At 40.5% G+C, this 19,582-nt stretch overlaps 1 protein-coding gene across 5 annotated transcripts; it reads right to left on the reverse strand.

Annotated features, from left to right (window-relative positions):
• Window positions 1–1,465: 1,465 nt before the first annotated feature.
• LOC134634388 (zinc finger protein 184-like) lies at window positions 1,466–19,318 on the reverse strand. 5 transcript variants are annotated; one of them, XM_063483568.1, is made up of 4 exons: window positions 19,222–19,318; window positions 18,436–18,541; window positions 4,052–4,642; window positions 1,466–3,726 (listed from the first exon to the last, which is right to left on the reverse strand). In XM_063483568.1, the coding sequence occupies exons 2-4, from the start codon at window positions 18,451–18,453 to the stop codon at window positions 3,154–3,156; spliced, it is 1,182 nt and encodes a 393-aa protein (XP_063339638.1). In that variant the 5' UTR covers window positions 18,454–18,541; window positions 19,222–19,318; the 3' UTR covers window positions 1,466–3,153. The 5 variants fall into 5 exon arrangements, 3 of the variants coding, with proteins under 3 accessions (XP_063339638.1, XP_063339639.1, XP_063339637.1); XM_063483569.1 differs by having other exon boundaries at window positions 1,466–3,723; window positions 19,210–19,313; XM_063483567.1 differs by having other exon boundaries at window positions 19,210–19,313.
• Between the last annotated feature and the right edge of the window lie 264 nt (window positions 19,319–19,582).

The raw sequence follows: 19,582 nt of genomic DNA on the forward strand, positions 1-19,582 counted from the left end.
CATAATCATCTTGTCAGGATGATCCTGGATCAATACATGACAGGGGAGGTCCTGAGGTAGGCGGGGCTCTCTGCCTTCCATGGTGACATCACCAGAGGACCTGTCACGGCCAGGAGTATCAGCAGGGTGCCGTTCAGCTGTTTCTGCCTTTCTCTCGCTCTCATTCTCTCTCGCGCGCCGGGGTGGAACTCATTGCGGGTTCACGCCCTCGGCCCACGCCCCACGCCCCTCAAACGCCAGAGCCTCATTAGTGTGGTCAGCATTTAAGCCAGGGAGTGTGTCAATATAAAATTGTACTTAATAGTCAGTATAATCTTTTAATAATATAAGTTTACTTATGGTAGAATACTGCATGTAATCATTTGTGTTTAGAAGTATATAGTTGATGGCATGTTGAAAGAATGTCTCATCCTAGGAGGTCTGTAACAAGTTTGTGTGCATTCAAACCCACATCCTGGGGAAATGGAGAGGTCATACCTTCCTTTCCAATTTTACGGTAGGATAAACGTAGCTATGTCAGTTTTAGTCTAAGTGCCTTTTTTACATTTAGATGAACTGTTGGATTTTCCAGACCAGCAGGTTTAGGGAAGTCTTCACGGGGTCTCACTCACACACACACACTCCTAAACATTCACATTCCCATGTAATGAACAAACGCACCCACTGGTGTATATAATAAAGAGCAGGACAATGGGAGAGCGGACTCTTGGAGACCTCGCTTCCGTGCGAGCGCTCTGAGAGCTCCCCTTGCTGCAAGTAAAGCTGTGTTTCTCCTCTCTGATTCTCAACTGAAGAAGTGTTTAAGAATACACCTCTTGACAGAGTGACTGCTGTTCTTTGCTGGATTGTTGTGTATGACTCGTGTCAGTGCCATCAAGTTACCTGCAAGTTTTCCATCGTGTTTCTGAGCTTTGAACTAACAAATCTTTCCCTGTGGTGAGTGTCAGAGAGAGAGAGCCTGACCTTGTGTGTGGATTGTTTGATGAGGAGCGAGTGCCTTTTCCCTGGATTTCCCTGGAGCCCTGTCCCCCCACTTTTGTACTTAGCACTATCTCTGCACCTTTTTATATACACCCGGTGAACTGTGCAAATATATTCCTTGTGAGCTTCCTTAAACACTTCAAGCTGTAAGCTAATGATAGTTAAATAAGAACAGATGCATGCTGGTGCAATAAACTGTACGTTTTACGTCCAATGGATGCATGATCTGATTAGTCGATTAATTGCAAAAATTATCCGTGACTAATCGACTATCAAAATAATCGTTTGTGTCTGTCCTAGTTCTTACAAACCATCCCACTGTGTAAACCTGACATCTGTGGAACAGCTGAGCTGTATGATGTGTACAAGGACACAAAACATTATTTACCATCACATCCTGAGCCCTCCATGTGTTAATCAAGAAACTGCTGCTGTGCGACATCCATAAATAATGAATAAATTAAGAGCTAAAAGGACAGTTTATTTGTACCATCTTCATGTGAACACATTCAAGAACATCACAGATGAAAGAAACATTAAAAACTTCCACACTACATAAAGCAAGAAAAATAGTTTTTCTTTCAGGTGGTTTCAGAAAAAACAAAAACATCAAACAGCTCCAAGACTCTCTTTGAAAGAACTAAAAACCTTTATTCTCATGGTCCAATCATGAGTGAACTCCCTGATGAAGCCTTGTGTGCTAAAACATGTCAGAGTTTTAAAGGTTAAACATGAGTTTCCAAAACGTTTTGCTGGAGAACAATGAACTATTTGACTGAGCTTCAATTATTTACAGACGAGCAAAACCAGGAGAGAAAAAAATGACAAAACTGACTCAGTAAAACAAAATTCTGTATTATCTAGAAGTTCAGCCCAGGAACCAGTTCAGTTCAACACAAGTTTAAATTAGGGCCGGGTATCGTCACCGATTTCTAGAATCGATTCGATCCACGATTCGATTCACGATTCGATTCAATTCTATTTGAATCTAGGAAATTTTGCCCCAGACAGTCAGAAATATTATAATTCAGATCAGTACATTTACATATTTTTGTATCTATAAAAAGGAAGCTGACACTTTCCAGACTTTATTAAAGGTGTAAGCATCATTGCAGATGCCTTTGTGTCAAAGTAGCTGAAGATAAAACACAGAAAAACATGAAGGTGATTTTCCTGGCCTGGGATTTTATAAAAATATTCTGCAGTACATCAAAAACGAAAGAAAACCATTAATCAACATATGAACATTACCGCTGAAGTTACAGCGGTTTTATTAGAGACACAGCTAAGCGTTTTGCATTTTGTATAATTTTAAAAAGTTTAAATTTGTTCAGAAGCCTATTGAATGGCAGAAATGAGGTTTTCTTTTCGGAAGTAAATGGTAAATGGCCTGTATTTCAATAGCGCTTTACTAGTCCCTAGTAAGTAAAAGGGGAAAAAAAGACATCGGCCGACAGCGCTGTAAATAATGGTAGTCTTGTGCGTAACAATCAAGCGAATAATGCAGAAAACAGATTTCGGGGATGGACGGGAAACTGTTCTTGAAGTACACTGTGAGAAAGAGAGAGAGAGAGAGAGAGAGAGAGAGAGAGAGAGAGAGAGAGAGAGAGAGAGAGAGAGCCCATGACGATGTTTATGTGAAGCGTAGTTTGGATCTTCTTTTGCCGCTGGTTCGGTCAATATTGTTTGGAGAGAGATACAACAGCTTTAGAATCAGCGCAAAAAGGGCGTGAACACAAAGCGCGGACCCGCCGAAACATCAGAATCAGCGAGCTGTCAGCTTTCAGCCCCGACCGTGTCCGTGCAGTCGGGTGAGAAAGGCGACATCTCACTGATTCTGATCTGTGGGTCCGCGCTTTGTGTTTACGTCTTTGTGCAGAAGACGTCTACCTGCTCTCATTTACTGTTTTAAATTTTTGGTGGTTGTCAAAATTTAGTGACATTTCACCTGAGATTCTGGAATTTTGGACAAAATACATTTATATAAAAAAATCGATTCAAGATTTCAATGAATCGATATCACATTATCCAAGCCAAAATCGATTTTTATTGATGAATCGATTATTAAAACCCACCCCTAGATTAAATGATTGTATCTGAACTCTGTGGAGCCTGATCTCAAGCTTTTTAAGTCCAACACTGAAACCAGAGGATCTTTCTGTCTCTTCAGATTCACTGCGATGGGAGTGATTTCAGCCCTGAGTGATCACGCTGATGTTTGCACAGAGCAGACAATGAAGTGAATGTTTGGGCACATTGGTAACAGTGAAACAGTTTATTAGTAACGTGGGATCGTTTGTGTTCGGAGTATGAACTGAGATTCCTGAAGCTCTTGTCACACTGGTCACAGCTGTAGTTTCCTTCCATGTGTGTATGTTCATGCTTGTTACGATTACCTGAATGTGAGAAGCTTTTGTCACAGTGTCTGCACTTGTATGGTTTCTCTCCTGTGTGGACTCGTTTGTGTGATTTAAGCTTACTTGCAGAGGTGAAAGATGACCCACACTGATAACAAAGGTGCTTTTTAACCCCACTGTGAATCAGTTCATGTCGTTTTAACTCAGTTGATGTGGTGAAGCTTCTCCCACATTCTTTGCAGTATTTCAGTTCTTCTCCAGTGTGTTTACGTTGATGTCTTTTTAGGGTCTTTTGCTGACTGAAAGTTTTTCCACAAAGGTCACAACGAAAGTCTTTCCCACAGTGATGACAGGGTTGAGAACTGGATCCATCTGTGTCGCTCTGCTTCTAAACAAAGACACAAAGACAGTGTAAGTCAGTCCTTCAACATTTTCATCCTGAACGTCGCCTGAAATAAAGAGCATCTCTGCAGACGTCCAATTACATTTTACTGTTTCAGTTAACACACTCAGTTTACTGGGCTGCAATAACTGCAATACTACCACCATAATACTACAGTAATACTAAAATCATAACTGACATGAAAATCTGAATAATCACTCAGAGCTGCTTTTCCATGCAGTAGAATCGCTAACATGCTAACACAGTTTAATGAGCAGAGTTGTTCCAAACAGTCAGGCTAAAATGACAAGATAACAATATAAATACATACCTCACAGTAACTGCACTTGTAGAGTCTCTTTCTGGTGTGGATCTGTTGGTGTTCTCTCAGGTTACGTGGAGATTTAAAGGTCTTCTCACACAGGTCACATTTATAAGGTCTCTCCTCAGTGTGGGTAAACATGTGTTGTTGTAAATGTGCAACTGTAGCAAAGTATTTGCCACACTGTTCGCAGCAGTACACATCGTGTCTGGTGTGAATGTGTATATTTCTGTGTTCTTGCCGGCTGAAAGTTTTTCCACTAATGTCACAGCTGTATGCCTTAATTCCAGAGTGGGTAACTAGATGATTCTGTAAGTAGCTACTGTGAGTAAAAGCTCTGCCACACTGATCACAGGTGTACGCTTTAACTCCACTGTGGATGAGTTGGTGTTGTTTTAGGTAACCCTTCATGGAAAAAGACTTTCCACACAAGTCACAGCTGAACTGTCTCTCTCCAGTGTGGATGACCTGATGATGTTTTAGTGAACCTTTTAAAGTAAAACTCTTCCCACATTCGTCAGAGGTGTATGTTTTCTCTCTCTTTCTTCTGTGAGGTTTGTCGGCCTCCTGAGAGCGCTGATGTCTCGCTCCATGTTGGTCCTGCAGTGACAGAGATACAAACAGAGGCAGTGAGTGAAATGCAGTCGTGGAACAAACTGAACCTTCAAACTCCCTCCATTAACACTAGTTTTAAACCTGAGGGTGGAGTGTGGCACCAAACACCTTAGAGGTCTCTTATCCCCACCTGCTGGTAGTTCTAACACATTACATCTAACTTGGTGTTAAAAATAATTTTATGACTGTTCAAACACTAAAATCATGCCCATCCCTCCTGATTGTACACAGATATATAAAAATGTATACATATATAATATATAAATATTTACCAGGTCTATACTTTTTTATATTTCCTATTGTTGTTCCCTGATATACATATGCACATACACATATACATATATACACATATATACATATACACATATATGTGTGTGTGTCTCTATATACACATATACATACATATATATATATATATACACACATATACATACATATATATATATATACACATATACATACATATATATATATATACACATATACATACATATATATATATACACATATGTATGTATGTATATGTGTATATATATATACACATACATATATATATATACACACATACATATATATATATATATACACACATACATATATATATATATATATATACACACATACATATATATATATACACATACATATATATATATATACACATACATATACATACATACATACATACATACATACATACATACATATATATATACACATATATACATACACATATATATATATACATACACATATATATATATATATGTATGTATGTGTGTGTGTGTGTGTGTGTGTGTGTGTGTGTGTGTGTGTGTGTGTGTGTGTGTGTGTGTGTGTGTGTGTGTGTGTGTGTGTATATACACATACATACAAACATACATACATATACACACACACACACACACACACACACACACACATTTTTTTTTTTTTTTTAGAGACGAAAACAGGGCGTCGTTGCAATGCTACTATGCAAGTAACCCTGGCGGAAGGGGCTACATGAATAGGATGAGGGACCTAAGGATTCTTCGATACCCAACATCCACAATGACGGCGAAACAACTAGTAGCTCAGTGTTCCAACATTCGAAAGAAGGGACTGCTCTCACAGCTAGAGATTGACGAGGTACAACATAAATGCTACGGCAAGGAGGAGTCAGGACGCCAGGTCAGGGGGGAGATATCATCACCCCCACCCAAGATTGGGTACATAGCCCCAAGTGCGATAGGAGAAGGATCGTTGAGTGCGAGAGGAACTGACCTGAAAGATAGGATCATGGCCAAGCTTGAAACCTGGATCCCCCGTAGCTGGTTACCAAGATTATGTGAAGTACCCTCAGAGGGTCTGCTAGATGATGTTAATGCAGCACTACGGACAATACCTACAACCACGATTACCGACACTAACAAGCTGATCTACAATACGGCAGCAGTGATCAGTGAGATGCTTGGCTACAAGTTGAACAGCCACAAGGGGCAGTACCCTCCATGGAGAAGAAGGCTAGAGGGCAAGATCAAAGTAGCACGGAGGGAGATTAGCCAACTAACGGAGTTGCAGAAAGGTGCGACAAAGAAGGTGCATAAGAAATACAGCAAGCTGTCCATACCTGAGGCCTTGGAAAGTGCCAAGCAACGACTCACAGCCTTGGCCAGCCGCTTGAGGAGGTACACCAGAGAGATAGAAGGCAGGAGAATAAACCAGCTGTTCTCCGCAGAACCAGCAAAGGTGTACTCTCAGTGGCAAGGGAACAATAAGAGAACAGCACCACCAAGGCTGGAGACGGAGCAATACTGGAAGAGCATATGGGAGAAAGACGCAACCCATAACGGCAATGCTCAGTGGCTAGTGGATCTGAGGGCAGACCATAGCGACCTCCCTGAACAGGGTCCAGTAACCATCACAGTGGCAGATATCCAAGAAAGGGTCTCCAGTATGAAGAGTTGGACAGCACCAGGCCCCGACATGGTTCACGCCTACTGGCTGAAGAAGCTGACTCAAGTGCGGGATCTACCAAGGAGATGCTCTGTCCCCACTGCTGTTCTGCATAGGCCTGAACCCCCTCAGTGAGATCATTAACAAGACTGTCTACGGATACCGACTACGGAACGGAGCAGTTGTCAGCCACCTCCTGTACATGGATGACATCAAGCTGTATGCTGTATGCAGGCTGTGTAAAGATGCCCCTGAGACAATCTAGCACATAACAGCAGGGTGCAAGATGCTAGCAGGCAAGGCATACATGGAACGCCATAACCAAGTGGCCGGCATAGTGTACAGGAACATCTGTGCCGAGTATAACCTGGAAGTCCCGAGGTCAAAATGGGAGATGCCCCCAAGGGTGATGGAGAATGACCGAGCTAAGATCCTGTGGGACTTCCAGATACAGACGGACAAAATGGTGGTGGCTAACCAACCGGACATAGTGGTGGAAGATGGCCGTAGTGATCGATGTAGCAGTTCCGAATGACAGCAATATCAGAAAGAAGGAACACGAGAAGCTGGAGAAATACCAAGGGCTCAGAGAAGAGCTCGAGAGGATGTGGAGGGTGAAGGTAACGGTGGTCCTCGTGGTAATCGGAGCACTAGGTGCGGTGACTCCCAAGATAGGCGAGTGGCTCCAGCAGATCCTGGGAACAACATCGGAGATCTCTGTCCAGAAGAGCGCAGTCCTGGGAACAGCTAAGATACTGCGCAGGACCCTCAAGCTCCCAGGCCTCTGGTAGAGGACCCGAGCTTGAAGGATAAACCGCCCGCAGGGGCGTGCTGGGTGTTGTTTAATTTTCTAATTTATTCAATGATAATAAATCAAAAGTAACAGTTACTAGCCTGGTTCAGTGAAGGAAAATGTCAGAGTCTGATTGTAGCCTCAGGGTTTCTTTTAAACTTTAGCTCCCTACACCTGGGGTCAGCAACTTTTAACACCCAAAGAGCCACTTTGACCCGGTTTCCACGCAAAAGAAAACACTGGGAGCCGCAAATACTTTTTGACATCTAAAATGAAGATAGCACTGTGTATGTTGTTTTTTACCTTTATGCTTTGTGTGAACAACTAAAGTAAGTAAAGTTTATATATTAAGCCTTTTTCACAGACAGGCAGTCACAAAATAAATGTAAATAATTAAATAATATCAAATACGTAGATCAACAAAAGGCTTGTTTGAACAGAAAAGTTTTTAACTGCTTTTTAAAAGAATCCACAGAGCAACTAAAGTGTGTTGCTTATGAAATCCATGAAGTGCTACAGAGAAAATAAAATTTTATTTATGTAATTAACACATTTTAAACTTTTAAAGAAATATAACAAAAGGAAAGACACCCAGCTTAAGTAAATCATGTGAGCCACTCATCTATTGGCTTCCGCTTATCGTTTTGTAGGGTCGCAGTCTGTCGCAGGGCCAACACACAGGGACAGACAAGCATTCGCACTTACATTCCCTCGCATATTCACTATGGGCAATTTGGATTAACCTATCCCCACAAGCTGCATGGGGGAAGCCGGAGTACCTGGAGGAACCCCCCCACAGGGAGAACATGCAAACTCCACACAGAAAGACCCCGGCCTGATGGTGGAACCTTCTTGCAGTGCAGCAACAGTGGTAAATGGACTGATTTTTATATAGCACTTTTCTACTCTCCCGGAGTACTCAAAGCACTGTATACAACATGCCTCATTCACCCATTCGCACCCACTCATACAAGCACTTCTAAACACAAGTGCAAACTAAACTACATTCACACCCATTCGGAGGGCAACTTGGGGTTAGTATCTTGCCCAAGGATATTTGGCATGCAGACTGGAGGAAGCCACAAATCGAACCACCAACCTTCTGATCAGTAGCTGATTTGCTCTCCCACCTGAGCCACAGCCAACCCAACAGTGCTGCCAATACGGTTGTGAGCCGCCACCCTTATATCGCCTTTGGGCTTTTGGAGCCTTGACCTGACTTTTAAAAAGTAATTGGGAAAAAAGCACTATGCTGCAAAAAAAACCCTGAAAAAATAGATATTTACAAAATTCTGCCTAAATATGTATTTTACCTGGTTAATGTGTGTGGCAGGGCGTGGTCTGCAGTGCCGCTGCATGGGAGTTGGATGCACCTGAGTGGCACCTGCAATCACGCCTCGCTGCCTTAAAGTCTGTGCTCTCTCTGCTGTTGTGTTGGTATGTGTCAGGCTGTGGTAACCCTTCATGGAAAAAGACTTTGCGTATGCGTACAGCAACCGTGTGTGAAAAGTGGTCAATAAAGAGATACTGAAGAGCATGTTAATAGAAAGATCGTCGGGTCTGCCGTGATATGTTTACAATGAGACTTCTGCTCCTGAACCTCTGTGCACAGCGCCTGCAAATCGGGGCTGTACAAGTCACTTTCATCTTTACGCAGGACTGTAACTTGTCATCTGTGAGGCGTGAACGGTGTTTGTTTTTAACATAGTTCACGGTGGAGAATAGCTGTCAAGATAATGTGGACCCGAAGATCCATAATTGGCCTACCTGGGGTTAAAAGTCTCGATAAAAGCCCAGCGTTTCGACAGGTTTACCGGCCTCCTGCGAGTGTGACAAATATGTGAAAAATAATAAAATATAATTCTATTTTATATTTCAATATCACAACAATCTTCGAATTTAGAACTACAAGTTAAAAAAAAAAAGAACTAAACACAAATAAAATATACTTCAACTAAATACTTCTAATTTATTCTCCCAAACCACCCAGAGCCGCGGTATAAGGACAAAAGAGTAGTGCTCTTTCGGCTCCGAACCGGCTCTTCAGGTTGTTTTGTTGCTTTAATTAATTTATTATTAACAATAATATAAAATTATGCACAAAATGAATTACTAATGTAAAAAAGTGGTTTTATTTATATATGTTTATATATGCGATATAAATATATGCGGTGCCCCCTAGAGACAAAACATGTACGAACTCCAAAACACATTTCTAGCATGAACTGAACTTCCAAAACAGAGCTACCTAGATCACTTAAATTACACAATTGAAAGCATATGTGTATTGTTTGTGCATTTATACACAAGCACTCATATGTATTCAAATAATTTAAAAAAATGTTCATTTACCTGTTACTACCACACACCAAATCCGGTCTTTGATACTTGCTGGCTTGTGTAGCCACTAGGTAACAAAAGCTCAACACTGCGCCTAGCATCCTGGAGCACTTCTGTTGTGTTTTGTACGTGTTTTGAGTTTTTACATGTTTTGCAGTTTGTACGTTCTTCAGAGTTCGTACGTGTTTTGTCTGTAGGGGGCCACCGTAAATATGCTTTTATTTATTCACTCCACATAAAATGTAAAAAATAAATCATATAATACAAAAGCCAACTATTCACATTTCAACTTTTAACTATTTAAATTTTCTTCTTTTTCCTTTGTGCAACAACACAAAACAGTGCAAACCACAACACAATTAAATATGAATTAAAATATGAAAACAAAAAGAAGATGCATATTCTCTGTCATATGGACCTGCATGAATAAACTTTCTGATTCCTTTATCATCTGCAACTGAAAATAGTTGTGGATGATTACCATACATTTCTGATACCTTTCTGATCACGTCATGGTCCACCTGATCCCCGCGTACAGACAGAGGCTGAAGCTCTCCAAACCTGTCGTGAGGACTAAAAAAGTGTGGAGCAACGAGGCTGTGGAGGAGCTTCGCACGTGTTTGGAGTCTACAGACTGGGACACAATGAAGGCTGCTTCTAACAGCTTGGATGAGTTTACGGACACTGTCACCTCCTATATCCACTTCTGTGAGGACAGCATTGTGCCATCACGCACCAGGGTGAGTTATAACAATGACAAACCCTGGTTTACTCCTAAACTCAAAAAGCTGTGGCTGGAAAAGAGAAAGGCGTTCAGAAGCGGAGACAGGGACTGCTACAGAGAGGCCAAGTACAGGTTCACTAAAGAAGTGGACATTGCTAAACATCAGCACTCTGAGAAGATGCAGCAGCAGATCTCAGAGAATGACTCGGCCTCTGTGTGGAAAAGTTTTAGGAATATCACCAACTACAAGCCTAAAACCCCCCACTCCACTGATGACTTGCTCTTGGCCAACACCCTTAACGACTTTTACTGCCGTTTTGACGAGCCATCAAGCAGCCTTCACACCTCCAATGGCCCCAACACTTTGGACACTCATTCCCCCACCTCTCCCCCCTCCATAGAGCCATCACCACCATCAAACACTTCACCTACAACAACTCCCTCCACACCCCACACCAAGGAGGATTTCACACCACCTTCTCCCACCACAACTCTTCATATTCATGAAGCAGATGTGAGGAAACAGTTTAAGAGTCTGAATGCTCGAAAAGCTTCTGGCCCAGACGGTGTGTCTCCCGCCACTCCTGCCAGTGGATCACTGACTTCCTGACGGACAGGAAGCAGCATGTGAGGCTGGGAAAGAATGTCTCGGACTCCCGGACCATCAGCACCGGCTCCCCTCAGGGCTGTGTTCTTTCTCCTCTGCTCTTCTCCCTGTACACCAACTGCTGCACCTCCACCCACCAGTCTGTCAAGCTAATCAAGTTTGCAGATGACACCACCGTTATTGGACTCATCTCGGATGGGGATGAGTCTGCCTACAGGAGGGAGGTTGAACGTCTGGTGTCCTGGTGCAGCCACAACAACCTGGTGCTGAATGCCCAGAAGACAGTGGAGATTATTGTGGACTTCAGGAAGCACACAGCCCCACTCCCCCCCATCATCCTGACTGACACCTTCATCACCTCTGTGGACTCATTCCGCTTCCTGGGTACCACCATCACCCAGGACCTGAAGTGGGAGCCCACCATCACCTCCGTCATTAAGAAAGCCCAGCAGAGGATGTACTTCCTGAGGCAGCTGAAGAAATTCAACCTGCCAACACGGACGATGATGCAATTCTACACCGCAATCATCGAGTCCATCCTCACCTCCTCCATCACCGTGTGGTACGCTGGAGCCACTATCAGGGACAAACAGAGACTGCAGCGTGTTGTGCGCTCTGCTGAGAAGGTGATTGGCTGCAGACTCCCATCTCTGCAGGACCTGTACACCTCCAGGACACTGGGGCGTGCAGCTCGGATCACAGCTGACCCTTCTCACCCTGGACACAGTCTGTTTGACCTGCTCCCCTCAGGCAGGAGGCTCCGGTCCATTCGCACCAGAACCTCTCGCCACAAGAACAGTTTCTTCCCCTCTGCTGTTGGACTCATGAACAATAACCATATGACTGTTCCCACCACTAACACATGACCCTACACTGCGTTCACTGCGTCATTCCATGTTTGGCACTGATCACCACCTGCACTCATGTATATATCTATCTACTTAGCACTTTTAATTCTTATTTTTATGTCTATTTAAGCGTTTTATAACAGTATGTTTGCACTAAGTACCGCAGCAATTTCCTAATGTTGTAAACCTGCTCAACATTTGGCAATAAAACCCTTTCTGATTCTGATTCTTTCTAATGTGACGTTATTGTCCCTGGCTCTCTTTCTCTCTATTACCGGCTCGCGATAAGGAGCCGGCTCGCGATAAGGAGCCGGCTCGCGTCGTTCACATCAAAGATCCGGCTCTAAGAGCCATTTCGTTCGCGACCGACACATCACTACAAAAGAGCTGCATGCGGCTCCGGAGCCACAGGTTGCCGACCCCTGATCTAACCAAACACAACGCTGAAATAGCCAAAAAAGCGCGACACCTTAAGAAGCTGGGAAAAATTCAAAGCACTTGGACGACGAACTGAAAAATATTCATTAAACTAAACAGATCACCAGACAAAGCCAAAGTTCTGACCATTAAAAACATGGCAGACCTCGAAAAATATCAGTGAGCAACATGATCTGGACGACAAACAAGGTAACAGACAACCAACCACACACTCATTTATGACACACACTGGAAGGAAGAACTCAAACATCTGGAAGAAACAGCTGCATCAGTCAGACAGTTGCAGAATATGATAAACTGAAACTGAAAACATTTAACTATATGGATCACAATACACAGGACTTGGAATATGAAATAGATCCAGACAACAACTTCTTCTCATCTAACAATAACACATGGAAAAGATGACGATGGTGATTGATAATGTACTACTACTACAATGTACTACATTGTATGTACTACAATGTACAATGTACTACAGATAATGTATTACAGTTGAAATTTGTAAAGAAAAAAGTAAAAATGTAATCATTAGCTGTATATACAGAGCTCCAGGTAGTAGTATTGAGACATTTAAAGACTGGATAGAAGAAACATTTATTGAAACTCAATAAATGACTTCAATGACTCATTGACTTCAATGTTAATTTGCTAAACCCAAATAAACATATAACCACTGAGGAATTTATAAACACAATGTACTGTATGAACCTATTCCCTAAAATTACTAGACCTACCAGGCTCACATCACATTGTGCAACTCTCAGACAACATTTTAACAAATGACATTGAAAATAAGACTGTAAGTGGACTCCTGATTAACGACATGAGTGATCATCTTCCAATTTTTACAATCTATGATAGGAATTACAAGATCAATAAAATGGACAGTAAAAAAAAAAAAAGAGTACAGACGGGTAGGAACAGAAGAAAGAATGAATGCATTAAAAAAAGATTTATTGAAAGAGAACTGGGGTGAAGTATATCACGAACAGGACGTTAATAGTGCGTATAATGAATTCCTTAGAATATTTACATTACTGTACAATACCAACTGTCCAATAAAGCAATATAGTAGGAAACAAATATATGGACTGTCCATGGATAACAAAAGGTCTGCAAAATGCATGTATAAAGAAAAATGCTCTATACAGAAATTTCTTAAGAAAGAGAACTAAAGATGCTGAAATCAGATACAAAAGATATAAATATAGGTTAACTAATATACTTAGATATAGTAAAAAGGAATACTATATGAAGCAATTAGATATACATAGAAGTAATATTAAAAGATTATGGGAAATACTGAACAGTGTTATAAAACGTGGGGCTGGACAAAAGAACTATCCCAAGTATTTCATTTGTAATGACCATGAAGAATACAATATGGATGTTGTGGCAAATAGTCTCAATGAATTCTTTGTAACTGCTGACCAAATTTAGCAAGAAAAATCACTCATCCTGGGAAAGCACAGGAAAAACCGGATAGAATATGGATTTCTGTCAGTCAATGTTTCTCACAGCCGTTAATGAAAATGAAGTTTTTGAAATTGTCAAAAAAATGTAAAAATCAGAAATCCTTGGATTGTAATGATATTGATATGATAGTGGTTAAAAGAGTCATTGAGGTTATTATAAAACCGTTTACATACATCTGTAATTTATCATTTCAAACTGGTCAATTTCCAGACAGAATGAAAATAGCAAAAGTTATATCTCTATACAAATCTGGCAACAAACACAATTTCACAAACTACAGGCCTGTCTCTTTACTACCTCAATTCTCAAAAATTCTTGAAAAACTGTTTAAAAACTGACTGTATTCTATTAGATTAATAGAATACATCACAAATTCCATAGACAAAAAGCAATATGTGGCTAGGTTATTCATAGACTTGACAAAGGCATTTGACACTATAGATCATGATATATTAATAAGAAAACTGGAACGTTATGGTGTCAGAGGGGTAGTTTTAGATTGGGTCTGGAGTTATTTAAGTGACAGGAAGCAGTTTGTGAAATTAAATGATGGTTGCTCCTTATGTATGGACATTGCTTGTGATGTCCCCCAAGGGTCAGTTTTGGGTCCAAAATTCTTCAACTTGTACATCAACGACATCTGTAAAGTGTCCAAAGTATTAAAAACGGTTCTCTTTGCTGACGATACAAACTTTTTTTGCTCTGGTGATGATCTGCAGAATTTATTGGAGGATATGACTAATGAAATAAGTAAAGTAAATTTCTGGCTTGATAAAAACAAATTATCATTAAATTTGAATAAATCTAAACTTATGTTAGTTGGAAATAGTAGTTTAAATACAAATGCAAAGATTCAAATAAATGGTGTTGATATTGAAAGAGTCAGTGAAAATAAATTTCTGGGGGTAATAATAGATGAAAATCTTAACTGGAGAGCTCACGTAAGATATATTCATTCTAAAGTATCACTAAGCATTGCAATACTGAACAAGGCAAAGCAGGTATTCGACAGAACATCACTTCATATTCTATACTGTTCACTGGTTTCACCATACTTAAGCTATTGTGCAGAGGTCTGGGGCAACAACTATAAAACCACATTACATTCACTTTTTACTCTTCAAAAAAAAAAAAAAAAAAGCAATTCGAATCATCCACAATGCAGGTTATAGGGAACATACAAACTCACTATTTTTGCAGTCTGAAATATTGAAAATTGACGATCTAGTGAAATTCCAAACAGCACAAATTCTATTCAAAGCAAAAAATAAAGGTAATATTCAGAGTATGTTTTTTTTGAAAGAAGGAAGCTATAATTTAAGGGGTTTTGTAACTTCAAAACAGGGACTGTACGTACTACAAGAAAAAGCTTTTGTGTTTCTGTTCATGGAGTGAAACTATGGAACAGTCTGAATATGGAATTAAAGCAATGTCCAAAAGAGTTCAAAAACTGTTATAAAAATATGATCTTCTCAAACTACAAAGAAAAGGAAAATATTGAAATTAAGTGAATGTCTCTATTTACAAAAACAAAAAATCATGATGTGATATTATAGTATATAGTATATCAGAAATCGCTATTTTTATTACAAATTATATCACTAAGGAAGCTGACTAAATATTAACTGATAATTTATGGCAAAGGGGTGGGATTAAATAAGTGTTTACTTCTTCCCACTCACTTTCAACATGTAAATTAATCAGAACGGTAGCTATATTGAAATGTATTGATTTTTTGTATAGCCATTTGAGGGGAGTTATTTCGCTGCAGGCATCAAACATCAAACCAACCTGAGCCTAAACAGTAACACATGAAAGGCAATTATGATCGTGTACTAATCACCAGGGTATGACACATTAAAATGAGATAAAAAAGGAAAAACTGTGTGTCATAGTCAGGGACTGTTAAAGTGGGCCATTGTTGTGTTTTTGTCAACAATGGCCGCGGTGCTTCAGCATCTAGCTAGCAATACAGAAGACAAGCGAGCATAAATGGAGTAATAATTTTTTAAGTGGCAGGTAATTTCAAATGCAGCGTTTCCATCAGCTCAACAAACATCAGCAAACACACAAACTGTTTGTGTGCAGTTTGTCTCACAGTGTGTTGCTAGCTAAAAGTCCAGCTGCTGTATATCACAGGAAGAGAAAAGAAAAAGATCTTTCTCTGTCTCTGACTGAAGTTAGCTAAGACACACCAACACATTCCCAAAGTGTAACATTTTATGCTAGGTCAGAGGTCGGCAACCTGTGGCTCTTTAGTCTTTATACTGTGGCTCTGCGTGGTATGGTATTTAACTGAAGTGTATTTTATTTGTGTTAGTTCTAAAAAACAACTAACACAAGAAGACTAGAAGATTATTGTGATCTTGAAATATAAAAATAAAGTCATATTTTAGTGGAAGCTGGTATACCCACTGAAACAACGTGCATTTATGGAGACTTTCAGCCCTAGGTAGGCCAAGTATGGAGAAATGTAAGAAAAGAAAAATATCTGAAGACAATACAACATTTAATGATGCCTGGGCAGATTCATTTGCATTTACCTCTGACGAGAGTGGCCTATCAGCACGCCTGATTTGTGGAATGTCCGTCTTCGGATCTACATCCGTAAGTGAGCAGCTATTCTCCACCATGAACTATGTTAAAAACGAACACCGCTCACGCCTCACAGACGACAGCTTACCGCAGAAGTCCCATTGTAAACATATCACGGCAGAGCCGACGATGTTTGCATTAGCATGCTCTTCAGCATCTCTTTATTGACCACTTTTCTCACACACACAGCCGGCTGTAGCTTTCCAGCTCACAGCCCGACACATACAAACAACAGACTTAAGTCGGCGAGGCGTGATTCCAGATGCCGCTCAGGTGCGTGTGCCTCTCCTGCAGCGGCACTGTGGGCCACACCCTGCGACACACATTAACCAGGTAAAATAAATATTATCATTATTATATAAATATTATATTATTATAATAAAAAATATTTTGCAAATATTTATTTTTAATTTTTCAGGAGCATAGCGCTGTTTTCCAATTATTTTCTAAATTCAGGTCAAGGCTCCCCTATACTCCGAAAGCCCAAAGGCGATATAAGGATGACAACTCACAACAGTTTTTGTTTGCTACATGATTAATTAAAGTTTAGCTTTTTAATTCATTTAAAACCTTCAACTGGTTGTCTTTCTTTTTTGTTATTATTTTTTAAGAGTTGAAAATGTAATCATTACATAAATAAAATGTAATTTTCTCTTTAGCACTTCATGGATTTCATAAGCAACACACTATAGTTGTTTATACAAAGCATAAAGGTTAAAAAAAACAATATACACAGTGTTATCTTCATTTTAGATGTTAAGAGTATTTACGGCTCCCAGTGTTTTCTTTTCCTTAGAAACTGGATCCAAATGGCTCTTTGGGTGTTAAAGGTTGTTGACGCTTGTGCTAGATGACAAATCTTCAGTATGTTATGCTTTCCGCCACCCAACACATCCCTATATTACTAGTTCAGAAAAATTAGGAAACATGAGAACCATTTGGAATGAATCTACACATGTACGTTTACTGTAATCGTTTTGGAAAACACTATCTAACATGATTAAGGTGGTGGTTAGTGTTAGGGATCAGGTTATGGTCAGAGCTAGAACGTGTATTACCGCCAGCAGCGCTAATCTATTGCTTTCCATCCACAACCCGGTGCGTATCATAGGAACGCAGAAGGTTAACTTTCGCGTGCCTGAGGAATGCCTCAGGATGTGACAAACCGTCGGTATGTTATGCTGTCGAATGAGAACAAGGTTGACACACAGGACAGGAGAGGAAGAGGAGAGGTTAGATTTAAAGTTAAGGACTGCTCAGTGGGATTTGATCAATATACATGTCTGTACATGTGACATTATGTTTTTCATATACTGAAAGATGCTGCAAAACAATCTGAGGCAGACTAACTGTGTTATTTAAAGACTGCATGAAGATCCTCTGCAGGTTAGTGCAGGATAAACAGGTTAGTTTGCTGAACTGTGATGGATTTAAAGTAAAGAACAGTGTGTGACTGGTGCACAGTGACTGTGGTGCTCATGTCAGAGTTAGATTACATCAAGTGTAGCAGAGATTCATTTAAACTGAAGCTCATGATGCTGACATTCATTCACTGAGTTCCACCTTCATACCAACAGTATAGTGTCTAATATAAAGACAGTGTACTGTCAGTGTAGAGGATGGAAATCAGCCAGGACAGCTCATGAAACATCTGCTGACATCTGGTTGAATTCAGTTGTGTACATCCACAGAGAGCAGCAGGTCAGCTGATCACAGCCTGTACTTTAAGAAAATCTACTAGAGCTCTCAATAGAATTTATTGTGAGCTGTGATTCTTTTCCCCACGCTGAGCCACTACAGCTGATTTTAGGGTTCACCTGCTCAATCCCACTTTAACCTCTTCCCTGCTCATGTTCCTGTTTAGAGGGAAAGTCACCCTCTGCAATGTAGGCACTGTTTTAATACATTATTATAACATTAAATTACATTAATATAGCACAAGGATCAATAAGTTTTGCGTAAAATATATATCAGTACTTCAGCTTTTAATGGGTATTAGTTATCACTAGTATCTGTCACCTTCTGTGTTGAGCTCATTGTTTTCTCTGTAGTGACTCAGCTGAGTCCAGATGGCTGAAAATGTTCCTCTGCTGCTCTGTCAGACTCTTCTCCTCCTGCTGATCAGCTGGGACACAAAACAGATCTTTGTTAGGCTCCACACTGCACCGAAGAGTCAAAGTGTCTCATATGGTCATCTGACAGCACAAAGAACAAGTTTTAGCTTCCCCAAGTGGGCAACTTGTTTGAAACAAACACAAAAGGTTTAAACACCAATACCAAATTTAGCAGTATGGCACAGCAGTACCAGGAGAGACTGAGGCCTGTTATTAGAATCAAATGCACAGTGGGCACAACTTTGCGCTGATAAGATAAAGGCAGCTGTGTTTTAATATAAATAAATGTATTTCATTATAGCACTTTTTCGCCAACATACGCGGTTTTCCTCTTTCTGGGGCAAAGTGGGCGATAAACAAAGAAATGCTCGGTATGTCCGATGGCCAGTCCAGCTGAATACTTGAGAGTGCGCGTGTGTGACGCAAGCACGTGTAGAGTGTGTGTTGAGCGCGTGATCAGTAGTGACAAAAACAATTCACAAAACGTGACCATACTATACTCGTGGCTCACTTCTAATCTATTGTTTTGCACACTTATACACATACCCAGCTATTTTGCTACACTCCACAGCCTCGCCTTTAACGGTCTTCTCCCACCACCTCTCACAGAGAGGAACAGAAAACTTCATTCAGAAAACTTCATAAAGCTCAAGATTGACTGAACTCAGATCAAACTTACCTTGGCACTTACTTTTAGATGGGAGAGGGAAAAAACAGAGAAACAAACAGCAATGAAACGGGAACTCTGTGGCTTCTTCTTCCTCGTCGTCGTGTTCCTTGTCTTCTTCTTCTTCTTTTTGGATTTTTTGGCGGTTAGCGCTTTAAGGTACATTATCACCACCTGCTGCACTGGATGGTCATCAATTGTCCACAGACCCTTGGAAGTTTCTGTTCAGATTAAAAATGGAATTCAAGGATTTCGTGACTTGAGTTTGTGGCTTTCACTGTTTACTCTTTAATTTTCTGCCAAGTGTAGCAAACCCCACAGCTCAAATCAATGAAGAATTTTGTATTTTTAAGTGTGCTCTTTGCAGCATTGCTGCAAACAGCAC

This window comes from Pelmatolapia mariae, linkage group LG9, assembly GCF_036321145.2.
Source record: "Pelmatolapia mariae isolate MD_Pm_ZW linkage group LG9, Pm_UMD_F_2, whole genome shotgun sequence".
In the NCBI taxonomy this organism is placed as follows: Eukaryota; Metazoa; Chordata; class Actinopteri; order Cichliformes; family Cichlidae; genus Pelmatolapia; species Pelmatolapia mariae.